General features: G+C 35.0%; 1 protein-coding gene across 9 annotated transcripts in view; it reads right to left on the bottom strand.

The window, feature by feature from the left end:
- Window positions 1-6,627, bottom strand: part of LOC137638734 (ankyrin repeat and sterile alpha motif domain-containing protein 1B-like) — a 182,360-nt gene extending 175,733 nt beyond the window's left edge. For all 9 annotated transcript variants that reach the window (XR_011044177.1, XR_011044178.1, XM_068371072.1 and 6 more), the window contains exons 1-3: window positions 6,358-6,627; window positions 5,663-5,756; window positions 4,981-5,113 (exon numbers count right to left, since the gene is read on the bottom strand). Coding sequence is in view for 7 of the 9 variants with exons in the window: in XM_068371072.1 (XP_068227173.1) it covers window positions 4,981-5,113; window positions 5,663-5,756; window positions 6,358-6,509 (379 nt within the window). In the remaining 2 variants the exon portion in view is untranslated. The remainder of the gene's footprint in view (window positions 1-4,980; window positions 5,114-5,662; window positions 5,757-6,357) is intronic.
- Between the last annotated feature and the right edge of the window lie 5,602 nt (window positions 6,628-12,229).

Genomic DNA, 12,229 nt, shown 5'->3' with positions numbered 1-12,229 from the left:
ATGAGAAATTTAAATCAACAGTGAAGCACAAATAAACAACTGCACTCTGTATAACTGTAAGTACTGTATATTCCATCCTGTAACTGTATTCTATATACATTCAAATGAGTCCGCACTGGCATTCAATGACACTAAAGTGAAGTCACACATATAAACACATGAAGTAGTTGTAATAATGTACTGTTGTTTTAAAAGCCTTTCCACAACAATAGATGCAGTGGTGAACATTTTGGACGAAGAGGAGCAAAAGCTAGAGCTACTGGCTAATGTGTAATTTGTAAAATGTGATTACCAAGTACAGTAATAACATGTACACTCAGTGGTATTGTGAAATCCTTGGGAAGCTTTAACATAAAATTCCTATTCATGCTTCACAACAAATAGATTTATAAAAACATTTAAAAATTAAAAAATAACAGATTCACTGACATTGACTATAAAAAAAATAAAACAGAACTCTACAAAAAAAAAAAGCCTTAAGCTACTATCAATGACCAAATGATGGGGAAATTACACCTACAAAAAATTTACTGTACCTGCAACTGGGTTTTACTGTACATGCTATGAATTACTTTTTTTCAGGATAAAATATTTCTAGATAAATTCATAAATATGTAGCCATCATTCAGAAACAAATAAACCCTGAATTCTCCTCAGAGAATTAGTTAAACTTATTTTATGGAGTTCAGAAGTTGTAAAGATTCATGAGAGTTTCAAAATATCTGATAAATTACAGTTCTTTCAAAATGTATTATAGTATAATAATTGGAAATGAAATATTAGAAATTTTGACAAAATTTCCTAAAATGACTGGTTAAAGTTTGTAAATTCACTTATTACATAATTGCTGTTAGGAAAGTCCTGCACGCTTTGAATAAAGGTTAGGGAGGCATATTCTTCAAATAAAGAAAGTAACTAAATACCCATAACTTAAAAACCCAGATAATAACAAATACAGATTTACAAACAATCCTTAGGGCTCAAATACCATTAACCCCTTCACTATGAGCCATCAGATTCCCCTTCAGTAGCTGCATTCAAGATTTGTCACCTTTGTATATACATGCACACTTATTCATTGATATCCTACATTTCCATTATTTATTTATTTTACTACCAATTACAGAATAATTTTTTCAAAAGCTTGCTTATTTCTATTGTATTTTACTCTTAGTAACAGAAAAGCAAGGGGCTTTCATGTACTTTACCTTCGAAAAAGTATTTCTGTTCTTTGTGAAGTGATTATAGAAAAAGTTTTCATAAATCTATTTTGTTATTATTACCTCAGCCAACAAAGTTGGGAGGAGGTTATCTTTTCGGCCCTGTCTGTCTGTCTGTCCATTTGTGAACATCTTCCTGGACACAATTTTACTCATAGAGTAGTGAAACTTTCGGGGATTAATCTCTACGTTGAGACATGGAAGTGATTCTATCTTTAAAGTTTTAGGTCAAAGGTGAAGGTTGACCAAAATGTCAAGAAATAAACTGCTGTGGTGGAGGTCTGCACTCTCAGAGTGCATTTCTATTTATTATTATTATTACTAGCTAAGTTATTACCCTAGTTGGGGAAGCAGGATACTATAACCCCAGGGGCTCCAACAGGGAAAAATAGCCAGTGAGGAAAGGAAATTAGGAATTAAATAAACTATATGAGAAGCAATGAACAACAAAAATAAAATATTCTAAGACCAGTAATGACATGAAAACAGACCTTTCATATATAAACTATAAAAAAACAATTATGTCAGCCTGTTCAACATAAAAACATTTGTTGCAAGTTTGAACTTTTGAAGTTCAATACATTCAATCACCCTATAAGCTTCTTAATAAGCCAATTTTTTGAGCAATCGAAGAAAAGAGAGACCGATCCAGATGATGAGGAGCTATTGTTCTCAACCTACTTTCAATCATACTTTCAGTTTGTTAGGATTCAACTTCATGCCCCATAATTTGCTCCATGCACTAACTTTACCTAGATCTCCATTAAGGGATTCAGCAACACCAGGTCTACATTCATGAGAAGGAATTGATCCAAAGAGAGTAGCATCATCTGTATATGCAACAAGTTTATTTTCTAGGCAAAACCACATGTCATGTGTATTTAGTATGAAAAGTAATGGGGCAAGAACACCAGATATTACATTCCTATACCCACTATGGTGCCCATCAACAACCACTCTTAGCCATCTATTACTTAAAAACTTAATAATGATGCTAAGAAAAGACCCACCCACTTCCAACTGTTTTCGTATTAAAACAAGGGTCTCATGATTGACAAGGTCAAAGGCCAATCATACAAACTTCCTGACCACAATCAGGGATTTCTGTACAGCATTTGAGATTTTAAGAAGGGCATCACATGCTCCAAGGCCTTTACAAAAGCCAACTGGCAAACTAGGGAACAATGGACAATACTGTATGAAATATATATTTAAGATATGAAAATAATATTTCATAAAGATGATAGTTGAGAAAACAAGGAAAGAAAGAAACAAAAAAAATTTAAATTTTGTCAGTCTTACATCATCGTGTCTACAGCTATCAGGGTTACAAATAAGAATATCAGTATGACCGATGTTGAAGAAATTTTCTGAGATCTATAAGATGCAAGTAAATTATGATGGAATTTAGAAATTTATAACAAGATAAGGGGAAGTTTGATATGGATTGAGACCTTTTCAGTATAGTATTTATTTATAGTATGGAGATAATTTGGTGGGATTTTACATATCATTTTGTGATGGAATTCAACCGAAATAACAACCCTTGACAACTTGCATAGCTGTCGTCTTAGATGGTATTGTGGGTCGGTGGCAGAGAGGGAGAGTGACACAGCTACGTTTCACTTTAGAGAATACTTCCTATATGATTTGATCATGTATGCTGACATAAAAATACACTAAAATAGCCCTTACAAAATTACGAATAAAGACTAGACTCGCAAGTGCCTCAGTTAGTGGTGGGGCAAGATGTGAGGATAGCTATGTCTTTAAGCTGAGGAGTGTCAGGGGGACAAGAGTAATAGCTTATGTAGGGAATGTTGCTATTGGTTATTGTCTTGTGATTATGCTTGCTAACATAAAAGTACACCAAAATAGCCATTACACAATCAAGAATAAAGGCTAGAATCCCAGTCTTTGTTGAGTAGCTGAAGAAGAAGGGCAAGGGCTAAAATAAAGGATATTTTCTAAAATATCCTCAAGTGTGATATATGGCCGTATGTTGTACTCTGGTATGATAAATGAATTATTTTTAACTTCCACAGAGTTTATATTTATAAATGACATTTCTGACATTGTACCTAGCATGTTTTGATGCACATCGTACGTCATCGTAGGGAAGGTGTTCGCATAGTTCAAAGTGAAAAGTTTCCAAATATTATACAAATATATCCCACTGTTGTTGTTTCAACCTGATCTTTTAACATTGAATTTGAAAACAAATAATATTTACAAGATGATACATTTTTAAAAATAATTCAGTCTTAATTTATTAATATGCTACTTTCTTTACAGTACCTTACATTCTTAACACTATAGAGCACTATAGCTTCAGGATACTGTGCTGTAGTTCCAAAATTCATGGGATGCATTAACAGGACCTTAATTTGTTGTGGCAACAATACGTACTGACAATTTCTCTAAATACATAACTCTGAATTACCAACAAATAATGGTTTTCAAACCATCTTGGTAAAATCAGTGATTTTATTTCTTTACAAAACAATGCGTGTACCAGACACTGATTTTGGTGCCTAAGAATGACAAGTCTACCTCAGATCTCAAAAGTTCATGGGTGACTTGGTTCTATTATTGTGCAATAGCAATAACATAACGATCACCATTTTCCACACTGATGGCATTTGTGTTGTCTCAAATCAAAAACATTAAAAATCACTTTAAAAATTTAAATAACAGGTTAACTTATTCTTTAGTTACAAAGCTAAAATGTAGGGCAATACATTGCTCTTTCTGCAAGGATGAAATACTTCAAAATTAATATTTTCTGGTAATCATATAGAAAGGTTTAACTGCAATTAATCTGTTGCATCTAAGGATCTCACACAATTAATAATATGTGAACTTGATTTCTTGATATAGCATGGATGTTTTATTCGTAATGGCCAAAGCTCATTTAGCTTTCGACTATCATATCAACTTTATGAACAGATTTTGAAGCTCATCCAGATCTCGCAGAGCTGAATTTCAAAATCTCTGATAAATTGGCTTTGGAACTTGGGAGTGACAGCTGCTTCATTATTGAGTTCTTTGGATCCATCAGCTTTCCAGGTTTTAGGTTGAAATCAGTGTTTTTTTATGCTCTGATAAATTCACTAAGAGATCCTCAAATTGGATACATATTCAAGAATATTCCAAGGGATTCTAGAAATATTAAAACTATATCATATGTAGATAGAAACCATTAGTGCTTAGCCAGTCTATAACCAAAATCTTTAAAATGCAAAATATCTAAAAAGATAATATATCAAATATGACTGAATTATTATAATGAAATTTTACTAAGAAAAATATATTTTAAAGCATTTCTTTAGGTGATTACGGCAAATGTAAACTTTGGAAACAAATGACTACTTTCTCATATTTGCAATGGAAACACCTGTTAAAATTACCATGGAAACACAATAATGTTATTATGACAATGAACATGCTGCCGTGGTAACTGGATAAGTATAGCACAGATAATTGCTAGTTATATAATCAATTATTCACATGATGGTTATGAGAAAAGTTACCTTCAATCTCTATCAGTATTTTGTTACGTGAAGGATGGCTACATACACCTCAGTTACAAACAATAAAAATAAAACTAACTACTTAGGTTAAAAAGAATTCAATATGACAAGCAATTAATAAATCTGAATCTACTACTTGCAATTCCTTACTTTTGTTATCTTGACCATTTTTATAAATTGTACTGTCCCGAAGCAAACTAAAAAGGGAAAATGGAGTTCTCTCTTACACTTAATAAGGTTGGTAATTTCCTGGGTTACTGGAGTATTGATGAGAGATATGGTATCTAAGACAGTCCGGCCATTATCATCGCGTACCTCCGTGTCGGCTCCAGCTTCTAATAATACTCGAACAACATCCACCTGATACAAAAGCAGGACAAAGTCTAAGTTATATCATCTAAAAGTACCTTACTTTGTACACATCATTAAAGGATACCAGCCACACATCTTGCTAGATTTAGTAAAACAAATGGCATATCAGTGAATGAAAAATGTGATAAAACTTTAGGAAGAACACTGCAGTCATACCCATCCCAATTGTAATTAAATTCATAACCCAAAATAATTTAGATACGAAGCTATGAGCTGTCCATAAAGTCAATACATAATGCACCATTCCACAAAAATATACATTATATACAATAATTCCCTAAGAACCAAAATTGGGAACAATAGGTGCACAAACTTCATGAAACACAATCTAGAATAAACTAATTACAGCAAAGCATACATCATCACTACACTACTAATGTTCAATACTTTAGTTTTACTTTATGATAGTTGAAACTACTGAACTTATCAACAAGTTATGTTACAAATACCAAATGAAGAAGAGGGGATTTTGGCAAATGAAAAAGATGCCTTGTTAAGATAGATCACAGTTCATCATAAATGTCTTCGCATTCATACCTTCCCACAAAGCGCTGCCTCGTGAAGGGGTGCACCCTGGCCCGTTCTAACATTGACGTGGTGACCATGCGCCAACAGGAACTTAACCACTTCTCTGTAGTGTTATTAAGGTCACCACATCAATACAGTTCCATTCGGATGGCGTCACAAAATTCGGTAGGTTGGTTTTTGCACATACGGTGTGAGGAAAGAATAAAATAAAAGGGAAATTGGTAGTGAGGTTAGTGAAGAAATACAGTAAGTAAAAGTAATATTGTAAAGGATAAAAATGAAGGGTTACTCAAATATACTGTACATTTAAGAAAGAAAATTTAGCAGTAACTGCTTGCATAATCTAAAAATGCCTTCGGAAATTGAAACGACCTAAAAAAAAGGTATGAGTATTAATAGGTCATAATGAAGCTCAACATCAAGCAAGACAGCCACAAGTTATTCACTATACAACAGTTAGTACGCAATCTGATACACTAACCTGGTCTATAATACATGAACAAGAATTCGAACACCTTAAATAAAAAGATAAAAAGCTTGGTACAATAATAGCCTACAGTAGGCTGCATGATGATGTGACACTCTGAAGGTTGGGGTTGAGGGTACTGTACAACCATATTAAAATGAGGGTACTGTACAACCATATTAACTTTAATTATAGTACAATTAGCAAAATCAAGGAAGATTCTTTACACAACTCTGACCTATGGCCATTCCTTGAAGCTCGGTGAAGAGGTGTGTGGGGGAAGACGGCTGCAGACGCTGCCGATGCAGTATATGGGCGCAAGAGGTCAGGATGGGCTCTCACGAGTAGCTCCACCGTATTCAAACGGCCATACTGAGCAGCTAAGTCCATGGCTGTCTCAGCCTGTTGGTTTGGTATAGTCGGATCACCTCCCCTTGCTACAAGCAGCTGCGCAGCTTCAGTATGCCCATACTGAGCTGCACAGTGTAATGCTGTCTCACCACCCTTGTTCTGAAAGAGAGACCATGCCATTAAAGTTATTATATGAAAACTCTTATATCCCAAGTACTTTTGTGTTAAATCTTTCTTAGAAGTGTATATAAATTAATCTTTGAAATTTTTTCAATACAGTATTCAGTAAATCTGATGCCTTTCAAGCTAATCCTAATTTTCAATAACGAAAGGTACATCTTCACAGAACTCTGGATTTTCACGAAGAGATTTAGTTACAATTTTCAAATATGAAAAATTTGCTGATATTTATGGGAAGATCAATACAGGTCTGCATTAGGAAAACCTTTTAATTAAAATGACAATTTGTGCCAGTCTTCTTACTTTCAGGATCTCAAAGTTCTTTGGCCATGCTTGTTGGTTGGCCTTTTTTGTTGTACAACCCATTACTTCAAGTGTAAGATGAATTGATAGGTAAGAATTATGTAGCATGTGGGGATGTAGAATGAATTGATATGCAATGTTTATGTATTATTAGGAGTGTAGGATGAATTGATATCCAATGTTTGTGTAGTAAGTTGGGGTGTAGGATGAATTGATACACAATGTTTTTACGGGATGTGTGGGTGTAAGATGAATTGTTATGCAATACTTTTGTAGTATGTGGGGGTGAGGGATAAATTGATACGCAATGTTTGTGTAGTAGGAGGGGGGTTGTAAGATGAATTTTTATGCAATGTTTGTGTAGTATGTGGGGTGTAATATGAATTGATATGGAATGTTTGTGTAGTATGTGGGAGTGCAAGCTGAATTAATATGCAATGTTTGTGTATTATGTGGAGGTGTACAAAGAATTGATATGCAATGTTTGTGTAGTAAGTGGGGATGTAAGATGAATTGATATGCAATGTTTGTGTAGTAAGTGGGGGTGTAGGATAAATTCATATGCAATGTTTGTGTAGTATGTGGGGGTGTATGATAAATTCATATGCAATGTTTGCGTAGTATGTCAAGTGTAGGATGAATTGATATGCAATGTCTGTGTAGTAAGTGGGGGTGTAGGATAAATTCATATGCAATGTTTGTGTAGTATGTCGGGGTGTAGGATGAATTGATATGCAATGTTTGCGTAGTATGTGGGGGTGTAGGATAAATTCATATACAATGTTTGTGTAGTATGTGGGGGTGTAGGATGAATTGATATGCAATGTTTGTGTAGTATGTGGGGATGTAAGATGAATTGATATACATTGTTTGTGTAGTATGTGGGGGTGTAGGATAAATTCATATGCAATGTTTGTGTAGTATGTCGGGGTGTAGGATGAATTGATATGCAATGTTTGCGTAGTATGTGGGGGTGTAGGATAAATTCATATGCAATGTTTGTGTAGTATGTGGGGATGTAAGATGAATTGATATGCAATGTTTGTGTAGTATGTGGGGGTGTAGGATAAATTCATATACAATGTTTGTGTAGTATGTGGGGGTGTAGGATGAATTGATATGCAATGTTTGTGTAGTATGTGGGGATGTAAGATGAATTGATATACATTGTTTGTGTAGTATGTGGGGGTGTAGGATAAATTCATATGCAATGTTTGTGTAGTATGTCGGGGTGTAGGATGAATTGATATGCAATGTTTGCGTAGTATGTGGGGGTGTAGGATAAATTCATATGCAATGTTTGTGTAGTATGTCGGGGTGTAGGATGAATTAATATGCAATGTTTGCGTAGTATGTGGGGGTGTAGGATAAATTCATATGCAATGTTTGTGTAGTATGTCGGGGTGTAGGATGAATTGATATGCAATGTTTGCGTAGTATGTGGGGGTGTAGGATAAATTCATATGCAATGTTTGTGTAGTATGTCGGGGTGTAGGATGAATTGATATGCAATGTTTGTGTAGTATGTGGGGGTGTAGGATAAATTCATATGCAATGTTTGTGTAGTATGTGGGGATGTAAGATGAATTGATATGCATTGTTTGTGTAGTATGTGGGGGTGTAGGATAAATTGATATGCAATGTTTGTGTAGTATGTCGGGGTGTAGGATGAATTGATATGCAATGTTTGTGTAGTATGTGGGGGTGTAGGATAAATTCATATGCAATGTTTGTGTAGTATGTGGGGATGTAAGATGAATTGATATGCAATGTTTGCGTAGTATGTGGGGGTGTATGATAAATTCATATGCAATGTTTGTGTAGTATGTGGGGATGTAAGATGAATTGATATGCAATGTTTGTGTAGTATGTGGGGGTGTAGGATAAATTCATATACAATGTTTGTGTAGTATGTGGGGGTGTAGGATGAATTGATATGCAATGTTTGTGTAGTATGTGGGGATGTAAGATGAATTGATATGCATTGTTTGTGTAGTATGTGGGGGTGTAGGATAAATTCAAATGCAATGTTTGTGTAGTATGTGGGGATGTAAGATGAATTGATATGCATTGTTTGTGTAGTATGTGGGGGTGTAGGATAAATTCATATGCAATGTTTGTGTAGTATGTGGGGATGTAAGATGAATTGATATGCAATGTTTGTGTAGTATGTGGGGGTGTAGGATATATTCATATGCAATGTTTGTGTAGTATGTCGGGGTGTAGGATGAATTGATATGCAATGTTTGTGTAGTATGTGGGGGTGTAGGATAAATTCATATGCAATGTTTGTGTAGTATGTGGGATGTAAGATGAATTGATATGCAATGTTTGCGTAGTATGTGGGGGTGTAGGATAAATTCATATGCAATGTTTGTGTAGTATGTGGGGATGTAAGATGAATTGATATGCAATGTTTGTGTAGTAAGTGGGGGTGTAGGATAAATTCATATGCAATGTTTGTGTAGTATGTGGGGATGTAAGATGAATTGATATGCAATGTTTGTGTAGTAAGTGGGGGTGTAGGATAAATTCATATGCAATGTTTGTGTAGTATGTGGGGGTGTATGATAAATTCATATGCAATGTTTGCGTAGTATGTCAAGTGTAGGATGAATTGATATGCAATGTCTGTGTAGTAAGTGGGGGTGTAGGATAAATTCATATGCAATGTTTGTGTAGTATGTCGGGGTGTAGGATGAATTGATATGCAATGTTTGCGTAGTATGTGGGGGTGTAGGATAAATTCATATACAATGTTTGTGTAGTATGTGGGGGTGTAGGATGAATTGATATGCAATGTTTGTGTAGTATGTGGGGGTGTAGGATAAATTCATATGCAATGTTTGTTAGTATGTCGGGGTGTAGGATAAATTGATATGCAATGTTTGTGTAGTATGTGGGGGTGTAGGATAAATTCATATGCAATTTTTGTGTAGTATGTCGGGGTGTAGGATGAATTGATATTCAATGTTTGTGTAGTATGTGGGGGTGTAGGATAAATTTATATGCAATGTTTGTGTAGTATGTCGGGGTGTAGGATGACTTGATATGCAATGTTTGTGTAGTAAGTGGGGGTGTATGATAAATTCATATGCAATGTTTGTGTAGTATGTGGGGGTGTAGGATGAATTGATATGCAATGTTTCTATAGTATGTGGTGGTGTGAGATAAATTGTTATGCAATACATTTTTGTAGTATTTGGGGGATGTAGGATGAATTGATATGCAATGTTTGTGTAGTATGTGGGGTGCAAGATGAATTATACAATATATTTTTGTAGTATTTGGGGGATGTAGGATGAATTGATATGCAATGTTTGTGTAGTAGTAGAGGGTGTAGGATGAAGTGATATGCAATGTTTGTGTAGTAAGTGGGGGTGTAGGATAAATTCATATGCAATGTTTGTGTAGTATGTCGGGGTGTAGGATGAATTCATATGCAATGTTTGCGTAATATATCGGGGTGTAGGATGAATTGATATGCAATGTTTGTGTAGTATGTCGGGGTGTAGGATGAACTGATATGCAATGTTTGTGTAGTAATTGGGGGTGTAAGATGAATTGATATGCAATGTTTGTGTAGTAAGTGGGGGGGGTAGGATAAATTCATATGCAATGTTTGTGTAGTATGTCGGGGTGTAGGATGAATTGATATTCAATGTTTGTGTAGTATGTAGGGGTGTAGGATGAATTGATATGCAATGTTTTTATAGTATGTGGTGGTGTAAGATAAATTGTTATGCAATATATTTTTGCAGTATTTGGGGGATGTGGGATGAATTGATATTCAATGTTTGTGTAGTAGGAGGGGGGTTGTAAGATGAATTTTTATGCTATGTTTGTGTAGAATGTGGGGTGTAATATGAATTGATATGGAATGTTTGTGTAGTAGGAGGGGGGTTGTAAGATGAATTTTTATGCTATGTTTGTGTAGAATGTGGGGTGTAATATGAATTGATATGGAATGTTTGTGTAGTATGTGGGGGTGTAAGATGAATTAATATGCCATGTTTGTGTCGTATGTGGGGGTGTACAAAGAATTGATATGCAATGTTTGTGTTAAGGCCGTTTGCATCAATAGGCGTAAGAGATGATGATGATGATGATGTTTGTGTAGTATGTGGGGGTGTAAGATGAATTAATATGCAATGTTTGTGTTGTATGTGGAGTTTAAGATCGATGCGCAATGTTTGTGTAGTACAGTATTTAGAGGTGTAGGATGAATTGATATGTAATGTTTGTGTAGTATGTGAGGGTGTGAGATGAATAGACATGCAGTGTTTGTGTAGTATGTGGGGGTGTAAGATGAATTGTTATGCAATGCTTTTGTAGTATGTGGGGGTGTAGGATGAATTGATATGCAATGTTTTTGTAGTATGTGGGGATGTAAGATGAAATGATATGCAATGTTTGTGCAGTATGTGGGGTTGTAAGATGAATTGATATACAATGTGTGTGTAGTATGTCAGGGTGTAGGATAAATTAATATGCAATGTTTGTGTAGTATGTGGGGGTGTAGGATGAATTGATATGCAATGTTTGTGTAGTATGTGGGGATGTAAGATGAATTGATATGCATTGTTTGTGTAGTATGTGGGGGTGTAGGATAAATTCATATGCAATGTTTGTGTAGTATGTCGGGGTGTAGGATGAATTGATATGCAATGTTTGCGTAGTATGTGGGGGTGTAGGATAAATTCATATGCAATGTTTGTGTAGTATGTCGGGGTGTAGGATGAATTAATATGCAATGTTTGCGTAGTATGTGGGGGTGTAAGATGAATTGTTATGCAATATTATTGTAGTATGTGGGGGTGTGGGAAGAATTGATATGCAATGTTTGTGTAGTATGTGGGAGTTGTAAGATGAATTGTTATGCAATATTATTGTAGTATGTGGGGGTGTGGGAAGAATTGATATGCAATGTTTGTGTAGTATGTGGGAGTTGTAAGATCAATTGTTATGCAATATTATTGTAGTATGTGGGGGTGTGGGATGAATGGATAAGCAATGTTTGTGTAGTATGTGGGTGTTGTAAGATGAATTGTTATGCAATATTATTGTAGTAAGTGGGGGTGTGGGAAGAATTGATATGCAATGTTTGTGTAGTATGTGGGGATGTAAGATGAATTGATATGCAATGTTTGCGTAGTATGTGGGGGTGTATGATAAATTCATATGCAATGTTTGTGTAGTATGTGGGGATGTAAGATGAATTGATATGCAATGTTTGTGTAGTATGTGGGGGTGTAGGATAAATTCATATACAATGT

This window comes from Palaemon carinicauda, chromosome 3 (assembly GCF_036898095.1).
Source record: "Palaemon carinicauda isolate YSFRI2023 chromosome 3, ASM3689809v2, whole genome shotgun sequence".
In the NCBI taxonomy this organism is placed as follows: domain Eukaryota; kingdom Metazoa; phylum Arthropoda; class Malacostraca; order Decapoda; family Palaemonidae; genus Palaemon; species Palaemon carinicauda.
The sequence above is the reverse complement of the archived record's forward strand: the minus strand, read 5'-3'. Positions and strand labels throughout refer to the sequence as shown.